The following is a 17,445-nucleotide window of genomic DNA, read 5'->3' as shown; positions in this document are numbered from 1 at the left end:
TTCTTTTACAGCCCCCCTACTCCATTTGACAACACATTACTTTTGCCTTCCATTGAATTTAATGGGTTCAGCTAGGATCAATGATCGGATCGCCTGGGATCACAAAACCGATTACGGTCTCAAGCGGGATCAACGATCCTTAACCAATCTGATCCTTAGCAGGATCACTCATCTCTAGACAGGATAAAAAATTATTACAGTTTTCGTGTCTTTTTTAAAAAACCTTATTAGAGGGCTCTGCATATTGTTGCTGATTGGTGGAAGCCCAAGTCCTGACACCCCGGCCAATCAGTCAAAACACGGCTCTGAAGTCTGTAGTTCCTATAGGAAGTCTATGGGTCTATACATTCACTTTCACAGCACAGAGCAGAGTATGGAGCATAGACTTATTATTGAGCCTATACACCAGGGGTGGGCAATTAATTTTCCTGAGGGCCCACATGAGAGACCATGACTGTTGTGGAGGGCCAAACCAACTTTCTGAAATTAATTATGCTTTATATTAAAGTGAATCTGTCACCAGGTTTTTGCTTCCCCATCTGAGAGCAGCATACTGTAGAGACAGAGAACCTGATTGCAGTGATGTGTAACTTACTAAGCTGTTTGCTATCAATTTGACAAAGTCAATGTTTTCTCTGCTGCAGATCTAGCAGTTATAGAGAGCTCATGATTATGATGGATTACCTTGCAGCACGCCAAGTAGTCCTCTAATGGTAATCTACTGCTGATTAAAGAGTGATTTTATTAAAACTACACTAAGCAGCCCAGTAAGTGACATATCACTGGAATCAGGATCTCCGTCCGTATATTATGCCTCTCTCAGATTAGATGGAAAACCCTGGTGACAGATTCCCTTTATTTCTAATAGATTAATTATATTATTATTTTATATTGGTATTAATTGTATGGCTATGTGCGCACGTTGCGTACTTCACTGCAGAAATTTCTGCAGCGATCTGAAGAGCACATGTGCTCTTTAAATCGCTGCAGAAATGTCCGTAGTGAAAAAAAAAAAAAAAGCCGATTCCATGCGCTCTGCCTGCAGCTCCTGCCATAGACAGAGCAGGAGCTGCCGGCAAAGCGCAGGAAAGAAGTGACATGTCACTTCTTTTTGCGCAGCGCTTCGGCAGTAGCCGAAGCGCTGCGCACTAAAACGCCACGTGCGCACGGCCCCTGCACAATCTCCATAGACTGTGCAGGGGACGCAGGACGCATGCAGTTACGCTGCGCTGCAAAGCGCAGCGTAACTGCATGAATTTACGCAACGTGCGCACATAGCCTATCACTTAATATTGAGCTGAATAATATATGCTGATATCCCTCTATATACAGTATGAGACCACACACAGCTCTCCTATACACAGTGTGAGCCCCCACACAAGCCCCTACATATAGTAGAAGCTCAAACAGGCCCCCTATATACAGCATTAGTCACACACAGTCCTCATATATACAGTTTGAGCACCCCTATACACAGTATGATCCCCACACATTCCTCCATTATACAGTTTGACTTCCCACACAGCCCCTATATACAGTGAGACCCCACACAGTCTCTTCATACATGTTATGAGCCACCACATCACTTCCTTATACACACTATTAGTCCCCTCACAGTCCCTCTACATACAGTATGGGCCCCCAAGTAGTCTCCTTATTCACAGTATAAACCCCAAACAGCCCCCTAGATACAGTATGAGCCCCCAGATAGCCTCCAATAAATAGTTTAAGCCCTCAAATAGTCCCTATATACACTATTAGCCACCAAATAACTTTATTATACATAGTATGAGCCCCTATATGCAGTATGAGCCACTAATCTCCCTCTACACAGTATGAGGCCCCACATAGCCTGTGTACTTATAGTATGTGTCCTCACATAATTTCCTCATACACACTTTGAAACCTTATATATAACATGAGACCCCACATATCCCCCTATATACAGTATGACCCCTAAATAGTCTCCTTAAATACGGTATTAGCCTCCTTATAAACAGTATGGGCCCTCACATAGCCCTCCTATGTACATTTTGAGCCCCCACACATGTGGAAACGTGCAGTGGATGGCACGGTGCAGCCCATGGGCCACTGGTTTCAGCCCTTGGATGTCTCAGTCCACGAGCCAAACTGGAGCAGCCAGAGGACCACGGTCCACACTTTGCCCACCCCTGCTATAAACCACTCTGTGCACACAGCTCATGCAAAAGCTGCACACATCAGAGCGGTGTTTTAAACAATCCATGGGGTTCTCAGCACCACATCCACAGTAGCACTATGCAGTACCTGTTATCTAAAAGGTGTAAACTATAGCAAAAATTATCTTCTGATTGTATGCTGAATAAAAAAGTAAAGATCATAAAAGTGGTTTCAAATAATATGAAAAGTAATGAGAAGTCAGGTATTAGAAGACAAAACTCACCAAACATCAGAGCGAGTGGTAAATATACCATCAATGAGGCTTTCAGGAGCCATCCATCGGACCGGCAGGAGTCCTTCTCCTTTCTTTCTGTAGTAATCACTTTTATAAACATCTCTCGCCAGTCCAAAATCCCCAATCTTAACCATTCTCCTCGGGTTGTGGTACTCTTTTACTGATACCAGGCAGTTGCGAGCAGCCAAGTCTCTAAACAGAAGAACATCCAATATTGCTATTTAAACAATGTTTAACGCACTTCTCCGGTGTTTTAGTTTTCTTTTCATTTCACCTCCAGAATGATATTACTAATGTGTGTTACCTGCATGTAGTAGAATGTATACTGGCCACTGTCTTCTTCTGTTCTCGGGGCCGCTTCATTCATTTGTGAGATTTGTGAGTAGCTGGATTGTTCCACTATTTGCTAGATGGACCAGAAGTTACTTCTTAAAGTAAAGGCCACTTTACACGGATCGATTTATCGTGCGTTCACATGTGCGATTGTGGCGCCCTGGACAAGCCAGGGACCACAGGTAACAACACACACACACCCCCACCCTCAGCAGTTCACAGCAGCCATCCCCAGTGAGACCTGATTTCTTCCTCGGGTTCAGACAGACACACCAGGTGGGCGGAGTCAGGCAGATGGGCAAGCCCACCGAGGAGTTTAGCTGGTCTGAGGCAGGAAACAAGCCAGACAAGTCCAGGCAGAGGAAGAGAGAGGAGGTCTGCAGAGAGGCAGACGCAGACTGGGGCCTAGGTTGGAGCCTAGGGCCCTCGTGTAGCAGTCAGGCAGATGGTAGTGGCCGTCTGCGAGAGCCGGGAAGACAGTCTGGTGGAACCGTAGGTAGCCGGGGCTGGGCGGTGGCCCACCGGTACTGAACCGGGGAGCCAGTTGGAAACCGGAGCGCAGGAGAAGCGTACGGAAGGTGCAGGAAAGGACTTACATTAGGGGTCAGGGGAAAAACACCGCAGCCGTCTGTGGGACCCGTCCATCCAGCCGTTTGTTTCATCAGAGACTCCGTGTGTGTTACTGGCTGCGTGAGTACCACCGTGCCGTGCGGCACAGCGCTGCCCCCGCGACCCTGCACCTCACCAGGCCCCGTAACCCGCCTGCCATCCAAACCTACCCCCCTCACCGGGCCCTGGGACAACCAACCCCCCTACCCACGGAGGGGAGAACCAACATCCAAGCTGCTCCCTGTCATCGCTCCCGGGATCCCCATCCAGAGCAGCGGTGGTGTCACCAGGCTCACCACAACCGTGGGTGGCGTCACGGACAATATCAAATCCCCACAATCAAATCCCCTTTTCACTCACGGGCGAGGAACGCCGCTCGAGTCCCCGGGATCCGGCCCATTGCTCGAGCCACCACCGAGCAGCAGCAGCCGGACCCGAGCAGTGGGAGAGCGCAGCGTCCCCTCCTCCGCCCACGACACGATCACACCCACCCCCATCGTTAGGGCGTTACGGGCAATTTGTTGACCGTGTCACACAAAGTCGGTAACCCCCTGTCACACGTACTTACCTCCCAAACAACCTCGATGTAGGCGGCGAACATCCTCTTCCTGAAAGGGAAGGGATGTTCGGCGTCACAGCGATGTCACACAGCGGCCAGCCAATGGAAGCGGAGGGACGGAGATTAGCGAGACATAACATCCCGCCCACCTCCTTCCTTCCTCATTGCCGGCGAGACGCAAGTAAGCTGTGTTCATCGTTCCCGGGGTGTCACACGGAGCGATGTGTGCTGCCTCGGGAACGATGAACAACCGGCGCGCAGAAGGACAATCAATTTTTTGAAAATGAGCGACGTGTCAACGAGCATCGATAAGGTGAGTGTTTTTGCTCGTTCAGTCGCTTGTAGCTGTCACAAGCTACGATATGTTAAACGATGTCAGATGTGCGTCACTAACGACGTGACCCTGACGACATATCGTTAGATATATCGTAGTGTGTAACGGGCCTGTACTAACCTCCAGGTAACGGGATACGCAAGGACTGCACGGAACCACGGGGGTTAATCAATGCAAATTTAATAACATATTGCACAACACAGGTGGAGGAATAGTGCAGGAAGAAAGGGGAGAAAAGCGGGAATGTGCACAGCAGTAAATATAATGTAATATACATACAACTACTATGAATAGCTTGTCAAGGGTGGGAAGCCTCAGATTGTACTCCCAAAAGCAAAACACAAAAATCCTTATTAAGCAAAAAAAACGCAGGGTCCTTGTTACCTTACTTGCATAACACAGTGCAGAGTCATTTCCTATCTGTCCCTAACTAAAAGTAGTGTGCACACTTAACTGCAGGTTTCAGCGTGGGGTACCTCGTCACCGTTGGGGCCCGTATTCCGCCGGCAGACACCTCTAAAGTTCAGTCTTTGTCCCGTGTCTGTAATTTGCCCGTGCTGTCTGGCTCCTCGCTCCACATCCAGCCTTTCTTGGACCTGTGTCTTGGGGAGATGTCACGAACACTCAGGTACTTGGACCTTGTTCAGCAGGGCAGAATGTGGCCTTGCCTTCTTCAGCACGTCCAAACACACACACCTCAGCATAAACAGCTACCAAACAAAACTAGCTCCTCCTCACATCCTGTTCAGGACTGTACCAAGTAAATCAAGCAGTAGGGGTTTTTGCCCGCTGTTCTTTGTTTTGACAGCAGGTGGCAGCATAACAAGGAAAAATTCACAGTCTTCTAACCTATATATGTAAATGTTAACAGGTCTTACATTTCCCCCCCTCTTTAACCTCGGCCGTCCCGGCCGATACTCTCCTGAGGCGCTCTGCACAGGGGCAAACGGTGGCAACTCCTGCCCTGCTTCACAACCTGTTGCTTGGGAGCCAATGTTTTAAAACAGGATCCAGTGACAGAACACACAAATTCATCTGCCAAGTACCGATCAGGGGGAATACCAGCATTAGCCCGCTCAGTCCGGCGTGGTACTACGGCTAAGTCACCAGACGTCGGCGCCGTATCAGGGAGTACAGTATTCTTGTCCCCATCTCTGGCGATTGGTGACTCCTGCTCTGCAGGGGTGGCACCTGTGTCTTGAACGGATGGGGGCGTGGATCTCTCCCAGTCTGCTGGGTTGGTCGGGGCCCGCCACCATTCTTCATCGTCAGAGCCCTCTTCGAGGGTAACAGGAACGGGCACGGGCACCGTCTCCGAGGTGCTTTGTCTGGTCCTGTCTTCTGAATAGCAGGGCCTCAGCATATTGCGATGCAGGATGAGGGTGCTGCCTCTTTGCTCGCCTCTCACTTCGTATACTGATCCGTGGGGCGAGATTCTTCTGATCACAATGTAAGGCTCTGTTTTCCAGCGCTCGCTCAACCTGTATCTCGGGTGATTCTCTGCAACTAGTACTCGGTCCCCTGGCAAGAACGGGGTTTCACACACAGGTTTCCACTTTGGATGTGTCTTTTCTTGCAGCCGCTTGGTGACAATTCGATGGATAGTCTCCAGCCGTCGACGGTGACAGTCAACCCAGGAACCCACACTCTGACCTTCACTGATCTCGGGGGGAGCTAGGTTCAGCTCTTCAATGCCTCTTCCGGCTCTTCCAAACAGTAGCACGTACGGGGTGTACCCAGTGGTGGAGTGGACACGATTATTGTACGCCCACACGAGTTCTGCGAGATAGCCGGGCCAGTGATTCTTACGATCATCCTCTAACGTGCAAAGCATTTGTAGGAGGGTCCGGTTAAATCTCTCGCAGGCTCCGTTGCCCTGTGGATGATAAGGCGTAGTCCTTGACTTCTGCATTCCGTAAATCCTTTGCAGCTCTCTCATGACACCGCCCTGAAAGCAAGCCCCTTGGTCGGAATGTATTCTTTTGGGGCAGCCGTACACCCGGATAAAGTCATCACTGATGGCTCGAGCAGCTGATTCAGCCGTCTGATCTCTGGTGGGCGTCACCACCGCAAATTTGGAGAAGTGATCTGTCATCACAAGGCAGAACTGATAGCCCCGGTGGGAGTGACCAATCTTCAGATAATCGATCATGAGTACTTCCAATGGCTCTTTGGTTGCAATAGTCTGTACTGGTGCTCGCTGTGGGGGAGCTTTACTTAACTCACAGGAACAGCACAGTTTACAGGCCTTCTCTACTGCCCGAAGCATCTGAGGACAATATACTATTCTTTGCAACCACTGGTAAGTCTTGTCCGGTCCGAAATGGGCTCCCTTCTCATGCGCCTCTCGGGCCAATGGTACTGCCATCTTCTGGGGTATCACTACTTGCCACCGTACTTCCAACTCTGTAGCTAGGTGCACCTTCCGATACAGCATCCCTTCCTGCACCTACAGCTTATCCCACTGGCTGAGAATCTGGAGGGCCACGTGCGACAGCGTGGCCCGTATTTCCTTTCTAGGCTTGCGCTGCTGGATCACCCACTCTTTCACTTGAAGCAGTTCTGGGTCAGATGACTGGATTTTCACCCATTCCTCTCTGGTTTGGCCAAGCAGGCGTGATGTCGTGCCCGATGTAATTTCCAGCATACGAGCCTCTACCACTTGAGCGGTGAATTTACTGAAGTCCGGAATTTCGTCTTCCTCCAACTGTTCATCTCTCTCCCCCACTGGGGCTTCGGTGGTAACACGAGAAAGGGCATCAGCATTCTGATTTTCATGCTTGGAGCGGTACTGCACATGATAATTGTATCTGGAGAGTCTTGCCAGCCACCTCTGTTCCATTGCTCCCAGTTTGGCGGTGGAGATGTGAGCCAGGGGATTATTATCCGTATAGACTTCAATTTGGGCTCCCGTGAGATATTCCGAGAACCTTTCGGTTATTGCCCATACTAGTGCCAGTAACTCCAGCCGAAAGGAACTGTAATTCTCGGGGTTGCGCTCGGCTTCCCGTAACGTCCGACTTCCATATGCAATCACCCGTTCAGTACCATTCTGTACCTGGGCCAGTACTGCACCCAGGCCGTAGAGGCTTGCGTCTGTACAACCGAAAAGGGAGGTTATAGTCTGCATAGGCAAGCACAGGGGCGCTAACCAAGGCTTCTTTCAATCAGTGTAAGGCTTCTGCTTGTCTTGGTCCCCAGCAAATTTTCTGTGCTTTTGGTCCTTTCGCAGTCCCTCGGAGCAATTCGTGCAAAGGTTCTGCCTCCTTCGCGAAATCTTTGATAAAGCGACGGTAATATCCGGCTAGCCCCAGGAAAGCTCGAACCTCCCGCACTGTGCTGGGTGTGGGCCATTGTAGCACTGCTCTCACTTTCCCATCGGAGGGCTGTACGCCGGCTTCCGACACCTTGTGTCCGAGATATTCAATCTCTTCCTGAAAGATCCGGCATTTTTTTGGTTTCAGTTTAAGCCCATGGGCCCGTAACCGCTGAAACACTTGACCCAGGTTTTCTAGATGTTTTTCGAAGGTTGCAGAATACACTACTATGTCATCCAGGTAAATCAACGTGGCCTCGAAGTTCATGTCTCCAAGGCAACTTTCCATGAGGCGCTGAAAAGTTCCTGGGGCATTATTTAGTCCAAACAGCATGCGATTGAACTCGAAGAGTCCCATGGGTACAATAAATGCGGTCTTGGCCTTGTCTTTCTCTGCCACAGGGACCTGCCAATATCCGCTGGCCAGATCAAGGGAGGAGAAGTAACGTGCCTTTCCCAGCGCCGACAGGGACTCCTCTATCCGGGGCAGAGGGTAGGAATCACGAACCATGCATCCATTAAGCTTGCGGTAGTCAACACAGAAGCGGGTAGACCCATCCTTTTTCTTGACCAGCACGATTGGGGAAGCCCATGGACTCTGACTTTCTCTTACCACCCCGCTCTTCAGCATCTGCGCCAAGAGCTCTTTTACCTCTTGGTAGTACTTTGGGGGTATTTGTCTGTACCTTTCCCTGATCGGTGGGGCATCTCTAGTGGGTATTTCGTGCTGAATCTTGTCAGTACAGCCAAAATCTTCTGCGTGACGGGAGAACATGGCTTGATTCTCCCAAATAAAGTCTTCTATGGCTTGGGCTTGCTCCGAAGCGAAGGGGCTCAGGTCCACTCCCATCTGCCCTAAGATGATGCGACTGTTCCACTGATCAGTGGGTTTCTCTTTTCTTTCCATAGAAACAGCCCAAGTCCAGGCTTCCCCTGCCATGGGCTGCAATTCAATCGATTCTGCGGTTGCCACCTCTTCAGGCGTCAGGTAGACATGGGCCAGAACAACTCCCGAGGTCAAGGTGTAGGCCTGTTCACCGGTGTTCACGCAACGGAAAGGGACTCTTCCATTTCTTACTGTTGCTAAAGTGCGAGCCACCAACGGTTCATCTCCGTTCTCTTCACCACGGTAAGGCTCCACCAACACCTCCATCCCCTCGAGTGTACAGTGGGCTCCAACTGGCAAGGTGAGGACTGTCTCACGATTTGGAGGTAGAGTAATTGTTGTCTGTCTTGGGACTCGAACCCTCCCCACCGGGTAGCGGCTCCCACCATTCCTCCACAGTCCTCGGGCACGGATAAGGTGTTGGAAGACCTTTTGGGCGGGCCTGTTAGCAACTGTCGTCTTCCAGTAATCACAGCCCCCCTTGTTGAAGAGCAACTGGTCTAATTCTTTCAGGACGTTCATACCCACGATAGCCGGCACTTCTCTGTCGTACCGGCCCTCCGTTAACACAATCCCTTTTTTGCCTAAGTTCTGGCCACATGCACGTATGTTCATCCACACGACCCCTACAACCGGAATGGGAAGATTGTTTGCAGCCCTCAGTTTGATATGTGCCCCTTTGTCAATGGATACAGTTTGTCCAAAATGTTGGTAGAAGAACTGTTCTGGCATGGTGGTCACTTGGGACCCAGTATCCATCAAGCATCTTACTTCTTTCCCTTCAAATTCGGCCATGATCGTCGGCGTGCTGGCTGCTATATCTTCAGGGTGTTGGTTTTCTCTAAGCTCAGTTGGTCTCCCCGCCATGTGCCCATCCATGGAGGGAGGCACTAGTTTAACGGCGGTCTTTCTTGAGACGTCTTCCTCTCCGAACAGTGTCGGAATAAATGGTTCTGATTTCCACAGTTCCAACACTGGTACTCTCCAGCGGGTCTCGATCGTCTCTGCTCGATCTGTCCCCTCTCTTCTTGATAGGTATGTGTGCGGGTATTTGGCCGCGGTGCTGTCGTTCTTACTTCTGACGCCGGGGCTTGCATATTCTTCAGCAACTCTTGTAGAGCAGTAACTGTCTCTTGTAACTGATCGACTTTAGCCTCAAGTTGGCTCGGTTCTCGGTTTTTCTCACCCGGGACTATCTTATGCATACAAACTTCTCCCCAGGCGTTCTGCGGGTCACAATTTTCAGTTTGTGCGCGGGAGACTGCTTCTTCCAATATTTCCTGGAAAGTTAGTTTTTTTTCTACCCTGAGCCGTTCATGGAGGGCACCTTTGATCTTGGGGTTATGTAATCCGCGGAGGAATTGATCTCGCAGGGTACGGTCAGCATAACCGGGGGTTTGTGCTAGCTCTGGCTCTGCTGTAAGCATTTGTCTCATTATTCTCTGGAGTGCATTTGCATACTGTGGCAGACCTTCTTCTTCACCCTGCAGCCTGTAGAACAGTTGCGCCTGTAAATCTCCTGCTTCTGGTTTCCCGCCATACACTCTCTCAAGAATCTTCACCACCTGCTCTAACGTCTTTCGTTCACTCTCAGGGCGCAATAAAATAGTCTCTTGAGCATGGCCTTCAAGGGCAATCAGCAATATCTCCCCTTGATTTTCTGCAGTCACTCCTGCTACTCTCAACATGCCCCTCACTCTCTGCGCCCAGTCATGGAGAGGTACATTGTTGCCAGTAAATTTTGGTATATGGGTCAGCATAGCCCCCAGGGACAGCTGCCTTACTGGTATTCCCCCATCAGGTTGTATTAGAACACCTCCATCAGCGACACCACCCTGTCCGTCCATTGTTCCGTACCAGCCTGCGTATCCTGCCGACTACGCCAAATGTAATAACCTGCAGGTAACGGGATACGCAAGGACTGCACGGAACCACGGGGGTTAATCAATGCAAATTTAATAACATATTGCACAACACAGGTGGAGGAATAGTGCAGGAAGAAAGGGGAGAAAAGCGAGAATGTGCACAGCAGTAAATATAATGTAATATACATACAACTACTATGAATAGCTTGTCAAGGGTGGGAAGCCTCAGATTGTACTCCCAAAAGCAAAACACAAAAATCCTTATTAAGCAAAAAAAACGCAGGGTCCTTGCTACCTTACTTGCATAACACAGTGCAGAGTCATTTCCTATCTGTCCCTAACTAAAAGTAGTGTGCACACTTAACTGCAGATTTCAGCGTGGGGTACCTCATCACCGTTGGGGCCCGTATTCCGCCGGCAGACACCTCTAAAGTTCAGTCTTTGTCCCGTCTCTGTAATTTGCCCGTGCTGTCTGGCTCCTCGCTCCACATCCAGCCTTTCTTGGACCTGTGTCTTGGGGAGATGTCACGAACACTCAGGTACTTAGACCTTGTTCAGCAGGGCAGAATGTGGCCTTGCCTTCTTCAGCACGTCCAAACACACACACCTCAGCATAAACAGCTACCAAACAAAACTAGCTCCTCCTCACATCCTGTTCAGGACTGTACCAAGTAAATCAAGCAGCAGGGGTTTGTGCCCGCTGTTCTTTGTTTTGACAGCAGGTGGCAGCATAACAAGGAAAAGTTCACAGTCTTCTAACCTATATATGTAAATGTTAACAGGTCTTACAGGCCCTTAAGAGTCTATGAGAGCCAGAATGCGGCTCCCATAGACTAAAAGCCCTGTAACACACAGAGAGAAAAATCTGCTGCAGATCTGTGGTTGCAGTGAAATTGCGGACAATCAGTGCCAGGTTTGTGGCTGTGTACAAATGGAACAATATGTCCATGATTTCACTGTAACCACAGATCTGCCAAAGATGTATCTCTGTGTGTGACGGGGCCTTTACAGGGAGAGCTTATGACTGTTGATTTCTGACCAGTCAGGAGCTACTGACACAAGATGATGGAGTAGCACTGAGAAGAGCAGAAGACAGTAAGCACTGAGGACATACTTTTGTGAAACGACTCCTGGGAAAAAATAAAATAAAATAAAACCCCACAGTTGTGCTTCAACCAGACCTCCACTTATTCCTCAACAATTTTATTATTTAAAGTCAAAGGTGTTTTTCTTTATTTTTCATTTTTCTATAATAGCATTCCAGGAGCAATAATTTGAATACTTGTGTTATTTGGGACAGGGTCAAGTTTTTGTCCATACTATATGTGCCCCCACGCCCACAGAAGCCGGGCTGCTTGGATCCGGACCCACTGTGTGGCTCGAGGGATCCTCCGGACCCGGGTGTCACGCGGACACGCCGAATAAAAAGGGGGACGTAGTTGTATGGCCTTGACCGTATTCGGTTCGTGACGCCACCCACGGTGTGTGGTGAAGTGGGACACCACCACTGCTGTTGTGGGATACCCGGGGGAGATGTAGTGGCAGCCAGATGTTAACCCCTCCATGGGTAGGGATGGTTGCCCTGGGGCCCAGTGTCTCTGTCCAGGGTATGGCGATGGCAGGGGCTTGCGCGCCCGGATGGACCAGGGGATGTCTGGTTACTCACAATTAAATGAATAACATGAGTCTTTTGGTAAACCAAGGTGCTGGTGGCCGGCCGCCACGGCCGGTTGTACTCTGGTCCCCCACCCAGGCTGGTGGTCGCCGTCTTTTCCGCTGCACTGTGTTTGCTTGTGTTGGACTTTCCAGTATGGAACACGGGAGTCTGCTCCCGGCTTGTTGTGTGCCGGAGGAGCCATGCCTATCTGACGCTGACCCGTAGGATCTATGGGCCCTGGCGGTGGCCCTATCCCTCTCTGTGGGTGGTTGTCTACTTTTTGGGACTTAGGTTGGGACAGGACCTAAAATCCTGCCCTCAATCGGTTAATTAGCTAGGCCGTTGGTGCCGGTCCTGGCTTCAGGGTCCGAGTACCCCACAGTTTCCGGGTCGGGTCTCTGGTGTCGGTACCGGCGGGCTCCAACCCTGTCCCGGTCCACCTCGGTTCTCCGGCTGCCGTCTTCCCGTCTCCTGCTGACGGAGGCCACCGTCTGCCACCTAGCCAAGGTACCAGGGCTCCGACCCTGGCACCGTCCAACTCGAACTTCTCCCCCGCTGGAGCTACACCTAGCTCCAGCCTCCACTCCTCTCAACTTGAACTACAACTTAATCTGTTTGTTTTCCCATCCCGGGCTGTCTAGACCCCTAGGTGGGTGTTCCCTAACCGCCTGGTCCCGCCCACTGGTGTGCCTGTCTTGCCCTGAGGGGGGTGACTAGGGTTTCAGGTCGGCTGTATGTAACCTAGGTGAGGGAAGGTGCCATGCGGGGGCCTATTGTGTGACTACCTTGTTTTGCCAGGGCGTCACACTATATGCACACATAGCATTTATTAACCAATAGGTATCACTTATTTTTGGATGGGAGGGTAGAGATGCTAAAGGAATAAAACATGCAGTTTGCATTGTGAAGCAATGTTAATAATCTATAGTAAAGGTATTTAAATGTGCGCCATTGTTTTTTTATGTGACTGCCATATGTATATAGACGAGCTATATACTCAGCTTTCTTTGCCAGTCCCATAGAGAATGAATGTGGCTGATGCCCATATGTGCGGCTATTGCTCTATTTCTACAGGGCATTTCTAGAGCCCCAATCTCAGGCCCCGTTATTATTATTTAAATAATTTACCTGTGGACGAAATGCATTTTCTCCAGATAAAAACAGCCTGTGCAGATATCCATTGACATATCCAAAAGATCCACAGTTGATAATAATGCCTCTTGAACCTATAAGAAACATACAGATAATTCTAGCCAAGAGTAAGGCAAACCATTGTGGACAAACGTTTATTTCCAACTTCCCATGTAAACGTCTACATGAGATTTACGAGCGTAATTCTGACTACGGCCTCGGAGATTTTGCCAAGCTTGTCATCGCTAAATTTTGGGCATCATGACAGCAGTACATCAGTCTGTTTGCTCACATTACATATGAGATCAAGTCGAGCTGCAGACATACAAACCTTTGACAACTAATTACACAAAAAAGAACAGAGTATTATTTAGAAAATACAATTTTATATAGTGTAATATAAAGATCAATATCACAAGATCACTGTATATTTTTGTAAAATTGAGAATATTTAATATTATGTAAATGTAAGTGTTGTATCTGAGGGCATGGCTGTCGTTGCCGGGTGTAGCATTTTCGGCACTCCCATATAAATTAGGGTTGCGATTCTGTCGCATACAAATCAGGCGGCACTTCATTGTAAAAGATAACAGCACTACTTTACTTGGCATCAACTTGTTAACAGTAGGTTACACTTCAGGGTAATCCTCTACTTGCTCCTACAAACACTACAGTAGCAAGATCTTTCAGGCCTAGGACTTTGAAATCCTCTGGGATATTTTTTCTACCACAACTGCACGTCTGTACTCTAGAGACCGGTCTCCAAACTACCGCTTTTCCAACTCTCCCCGAGCCTCATCTACTCCAGCTGTTATGAAGGCAAAAGCTCCTTCTGCACGGGGATGTATATTCCCCAAGAGTACTACCTAGCCTTCCCTATCTAACCGTGAGAAACTTATCCTATCCTCTCACTAACCCCTATTAAAGAAGCCAATTCTATTCTCAGGAATTAATGCCCCTGAACTACTTTTACAGTCAGGGCTACCATGCAAGAACCCTACATTAGCAATACCTTACCATCTATTTCTCCAACTAACATGACTAACAATGCTACTACTACATATGCCTACCATCTATACTATAATGCCCACACTGGCGTCTCCACATTGTCCTGCCCCTCCCTGTGCGGGGAAGTCAGTCTTCTCCCCTGCCTGGCCTTCCTGCAATCGTTGCCCCATTCCCATCCCATGCTGCTGTCTCTGGGAGGCCGTGGACTCATCGCAGGCTTCCTGGTTCTGTTCCTTGGTCTTCATGATGCTATCTGCTCTTTAAACAGAACACTGAGACTATTATACAGTCATGGCCAAAAGTTTTGAGAATAACACCAAAATTATATTTTCACATGATCTGTTGCCCTCTGGTTTTTAATTGTGTTTGTCTGATGTTTACATCACATACAGAAATATAATTGCAATCATATTATGAGTACCAAAAGGTTATATTGACAGTTAGAATGAGTTAATGCAGCAACTCAATATTTGCAGTGTTGACCCTTCTTCTTCAGGACCTCTGCAATTCTCCCTGGCATGCTCTCAATCAACTTCTGGATCAAATCCTGACTGATAGCTGTCCATTCTTGCATAAGCAATGCTTGCATTTTGCCAGAATTTGTTGGTTTTTGTTTGTCCACCCGTCTCTTGATGATTGCCAACAAGTTCTCAATGGGATTAAGATCTGGGGAGTTTCCTGGCCATGGACCCAAAATCTCTATGTTTTGTTCCATGAGCCATTTAGTGATCACCTTTGCTTTATGGCAAGGTGCTCCATCATGCTGGAAAAGGCATTGTTGGGCGCCGAACTGCTCTTGGACAGTTGGGAGAAATTGCTCTTGGAGGACATTCTGGTACCATTCTTTATTCATGGCTGTGTTTTTAGGCATGACTGTGAGTGAGCAGATTCCCTTGGCTGAGAAGCAACCCCACACATGAATCATTTCAGGATGCTTAACAGTTGGCATGAGACAAGACAGGTGGTAGCGCTCACCTCTTCTTCTCCTAATAAGCTGTTTTCCAGATGTCCCAAACAATCGAAAAGGGGTTCTGTCTCTCTCTCTTCTCTGACTCTTCTCTCTCTCTTCTCTCTTTCTTCTCTCTCTTCCCTCTCTCTCCTCTCTCTCTCCTCTCTCTCCTCTCTCTCTCCTCTCTCTCACCTCTCTCCTCTCTCCTCTCTCTCTTCTCTTTCTCTTCTCTCTCTCTCTCCTCTCTCTCTCCTCTCTCTCTCTCCCTCTCTCTTCTCTCCTCTCACTCCTCTCTCTCTCCTCTCTTTCTTCTTTCTCTCTTTTCTCTCTCTCTCATCTCACTCTCCCACTCATCTCTCTCATTTTTGTAGCTGAATAATCTACTTCCGGTTTCTCTGCTGCAATACAGAGGTCAAGATTACCAAATCTTCCTATGCTTTTCATTAGAGGGCTCATTAGCTCAATGGGTAGAGCTACGGCCTAAGGAGAATTAGTTCATGAGTTCGAGTGCCGGCCGTCCCCGTAAAGAATTTAATTTAATTTATTTATAAATTTTAAATTATAATTATTATTTATTTATAATTTAATTTAATTATGCACTGAGGGGAGGAGCCGGACATCAGCTGTGAGCCACGGGACACACCTCTAAAATTGGAGCAGTTCACGGAATGAGGCTGCATTGCTCTCTCCTCTCTCTCCTCTTTCCTCTCTCTCTCTCTCTCCTCTGTTCTCTCTCTATCTCTTTCTCTCTTCTCTCCTCTTCTCTCTCTTCTCTCTCTTCTCTCTCTCTTCTTTCTCCCTTTCTCCTCTCTCTCTCCCCTCTCTCTTCTCTCTTCTCTCTCCTCTCTCTCTCTCCTCTTATATCTCCTCTCTCTCCTCTCCTCTCTCTCTTCTCTCTCTCAGACCTGGCGATGATCAGCTGATGCAGTCACCTGACGGAATCAGCTGACACTATAAGTGTTGTGGGTTTTTTTATCTGTACTAGAAATTCATGGTGGCCATGTCTAATATTGGCATGACACCATGAATTTCGGGCTTAGGGCCAGTTGATAATATACAGCTAGCCCTAACCCCATTATTACCCAGCAAGCCACCCATCACCAGGGCAGCTGGAAGAATTGGTTACAGCGCCAGAAGATGGCGCTTCTATGAAAGCGCCATTTTCTGGGGCGGCTGCGGACTGCAATTCGCAGCAGGGGTTCCCAGAAAGCTTGGGCACCCTGCGCTGAAGATTCCAATCCCCAGCTACCAAGTTGTACCTGGCTGGACACAAAAATTGGGCACCATTTTTTTTTTAATTATTTCATAAAATTCATGAAATAACTAAAAAAAAAAAAGGGCTTCCCTATATTTTTGGTTCCCAGCCGGGTACAAATAGGCAGCTGGGGGTTGGGGGCAGCCCATAGCTGCCTGCTGTACCTGGCTAGCATACAAAAACATGGCAAACATGGGGGGGTGCAAAAAACTCCTGCATAAAGTCCTGGATGGTGTATGCTGAGCCTTGTAGTTCTGCAGCTGCTGTCTGCTGTCTGTATGGAGGAGAGCAGACAGCAACTTCAGAACTACAAGGCTCAGCATCCTCCATCCAGGACTGTATGCTGGAGGGAGAGGCAGGGGGAGCAGAACTGCAAGGTTCAGCATACTTCATCCACTAGTGTATGCAGGAGAGCAGACAGCAGCTGCAGAACTACAAGGCTCAGCATGCTGCATCCAGGACTGTATGCTAGAGGGAGAGACAGGGGGAGCAGAACTACAAGGCTCAGCATGCTCCATTCACTAGTGTATGCAGGAGAGCAGACAGCAGCTGCAGAACTACAAGGCTCAGCATGCTGCATCCAGGACTCTATGCTGGAGGGAGAGAGAGGGGGAGCAGAACTACAAGGCTCAGCATGCTCCATTCACTAGTGCATGCAGGAGAGCAGACAGCAGCTGCAGAACTATAAGGCTCAGCATACTCCATCCAGGACTGTATGCAGGAGTTTTTTGCTCACCAAAAAAATGACGTGGGCTTCGCCATATTTTTGTATGCTAGCCAGGTACAAATAGGCACCTACGGGCTTCCCCCAACCCCCAGCTGCCTATTTGTACCCGGCTGATAAAAATATATTTATTTCATCAATTTCATTAAATAATTAAAAAAAATGACATGGGCTTCGCCCCATTTTTGTGTCCAGCCGGGTACAACTAGGAAGCTGTGGATTGGAATCTGCAGCACAAGTTGGCCTGAGCTTTCTGAGCCCCTCTGCTGTGAATTGCAGTCTGCAGCCGTCCCAGAAAATGGCACTTTCATAGAAGCGCCATCTTCTGGCGCTGTATCCAACTCTTCCAGCAGCCCTGATGTCGGGAGGCTTGCTGGGTAATAAA

The 17,445-nt window shown here is 48.8% G+C and overlaps 1 protein-coding gene across 1 annotated transcript in view; it reads right to left on the bottom strand.

Annotated features, from left to right (window-relative positions):
- Positions 1 to 17,445, bottom strand: part of ROS1 (ROS proto-oncogene 1, receptor tyrosine kinase) — a 480,047-nt gene that overhangs the window by 89,677 nt on the left and 372,925 nt on the right. Inside the window, exons 37-38 of the mRNA XM_075340023.1 lie at positions 13,122 to 13,219; positions 2,423 to 2,626 (exon numbers count right to left, since the gene is read on the bottom strand). Coding sequence (XP_075196138.1) covers positions 2,423 to 2,626; positions 13,122 to 13,219 — 302 coding nt within the window. The remainder of the gene's footprint in view (positions 1 to 2,422; positions 2,627 to 13,121; positions 13,220 to 17,445) is intronic.

The sequence above is a fragment of the Anomaloglossus baeobatrachus genome, chromosome 3, assembly GCF_048569485.1.
Source record: "Anomaloglossus baeobatrachus isolate aAnoBae1 chromosome 3, aAnoBae1.hap1, whole genome shotgun sequence".
Classification (NCBI taxonomy): domain Eukaryota; kingdom Metazoa; phylum Chordata; class Amphibia; order Anura; family Aromobatidae; genus Anomaloglossus; species Anomaloglossus baeobatrachus.
Note: the sequence above shows the minus strand (reverse complement) of the source record. Positions and strands in the feature narration are given on the sequence as shown.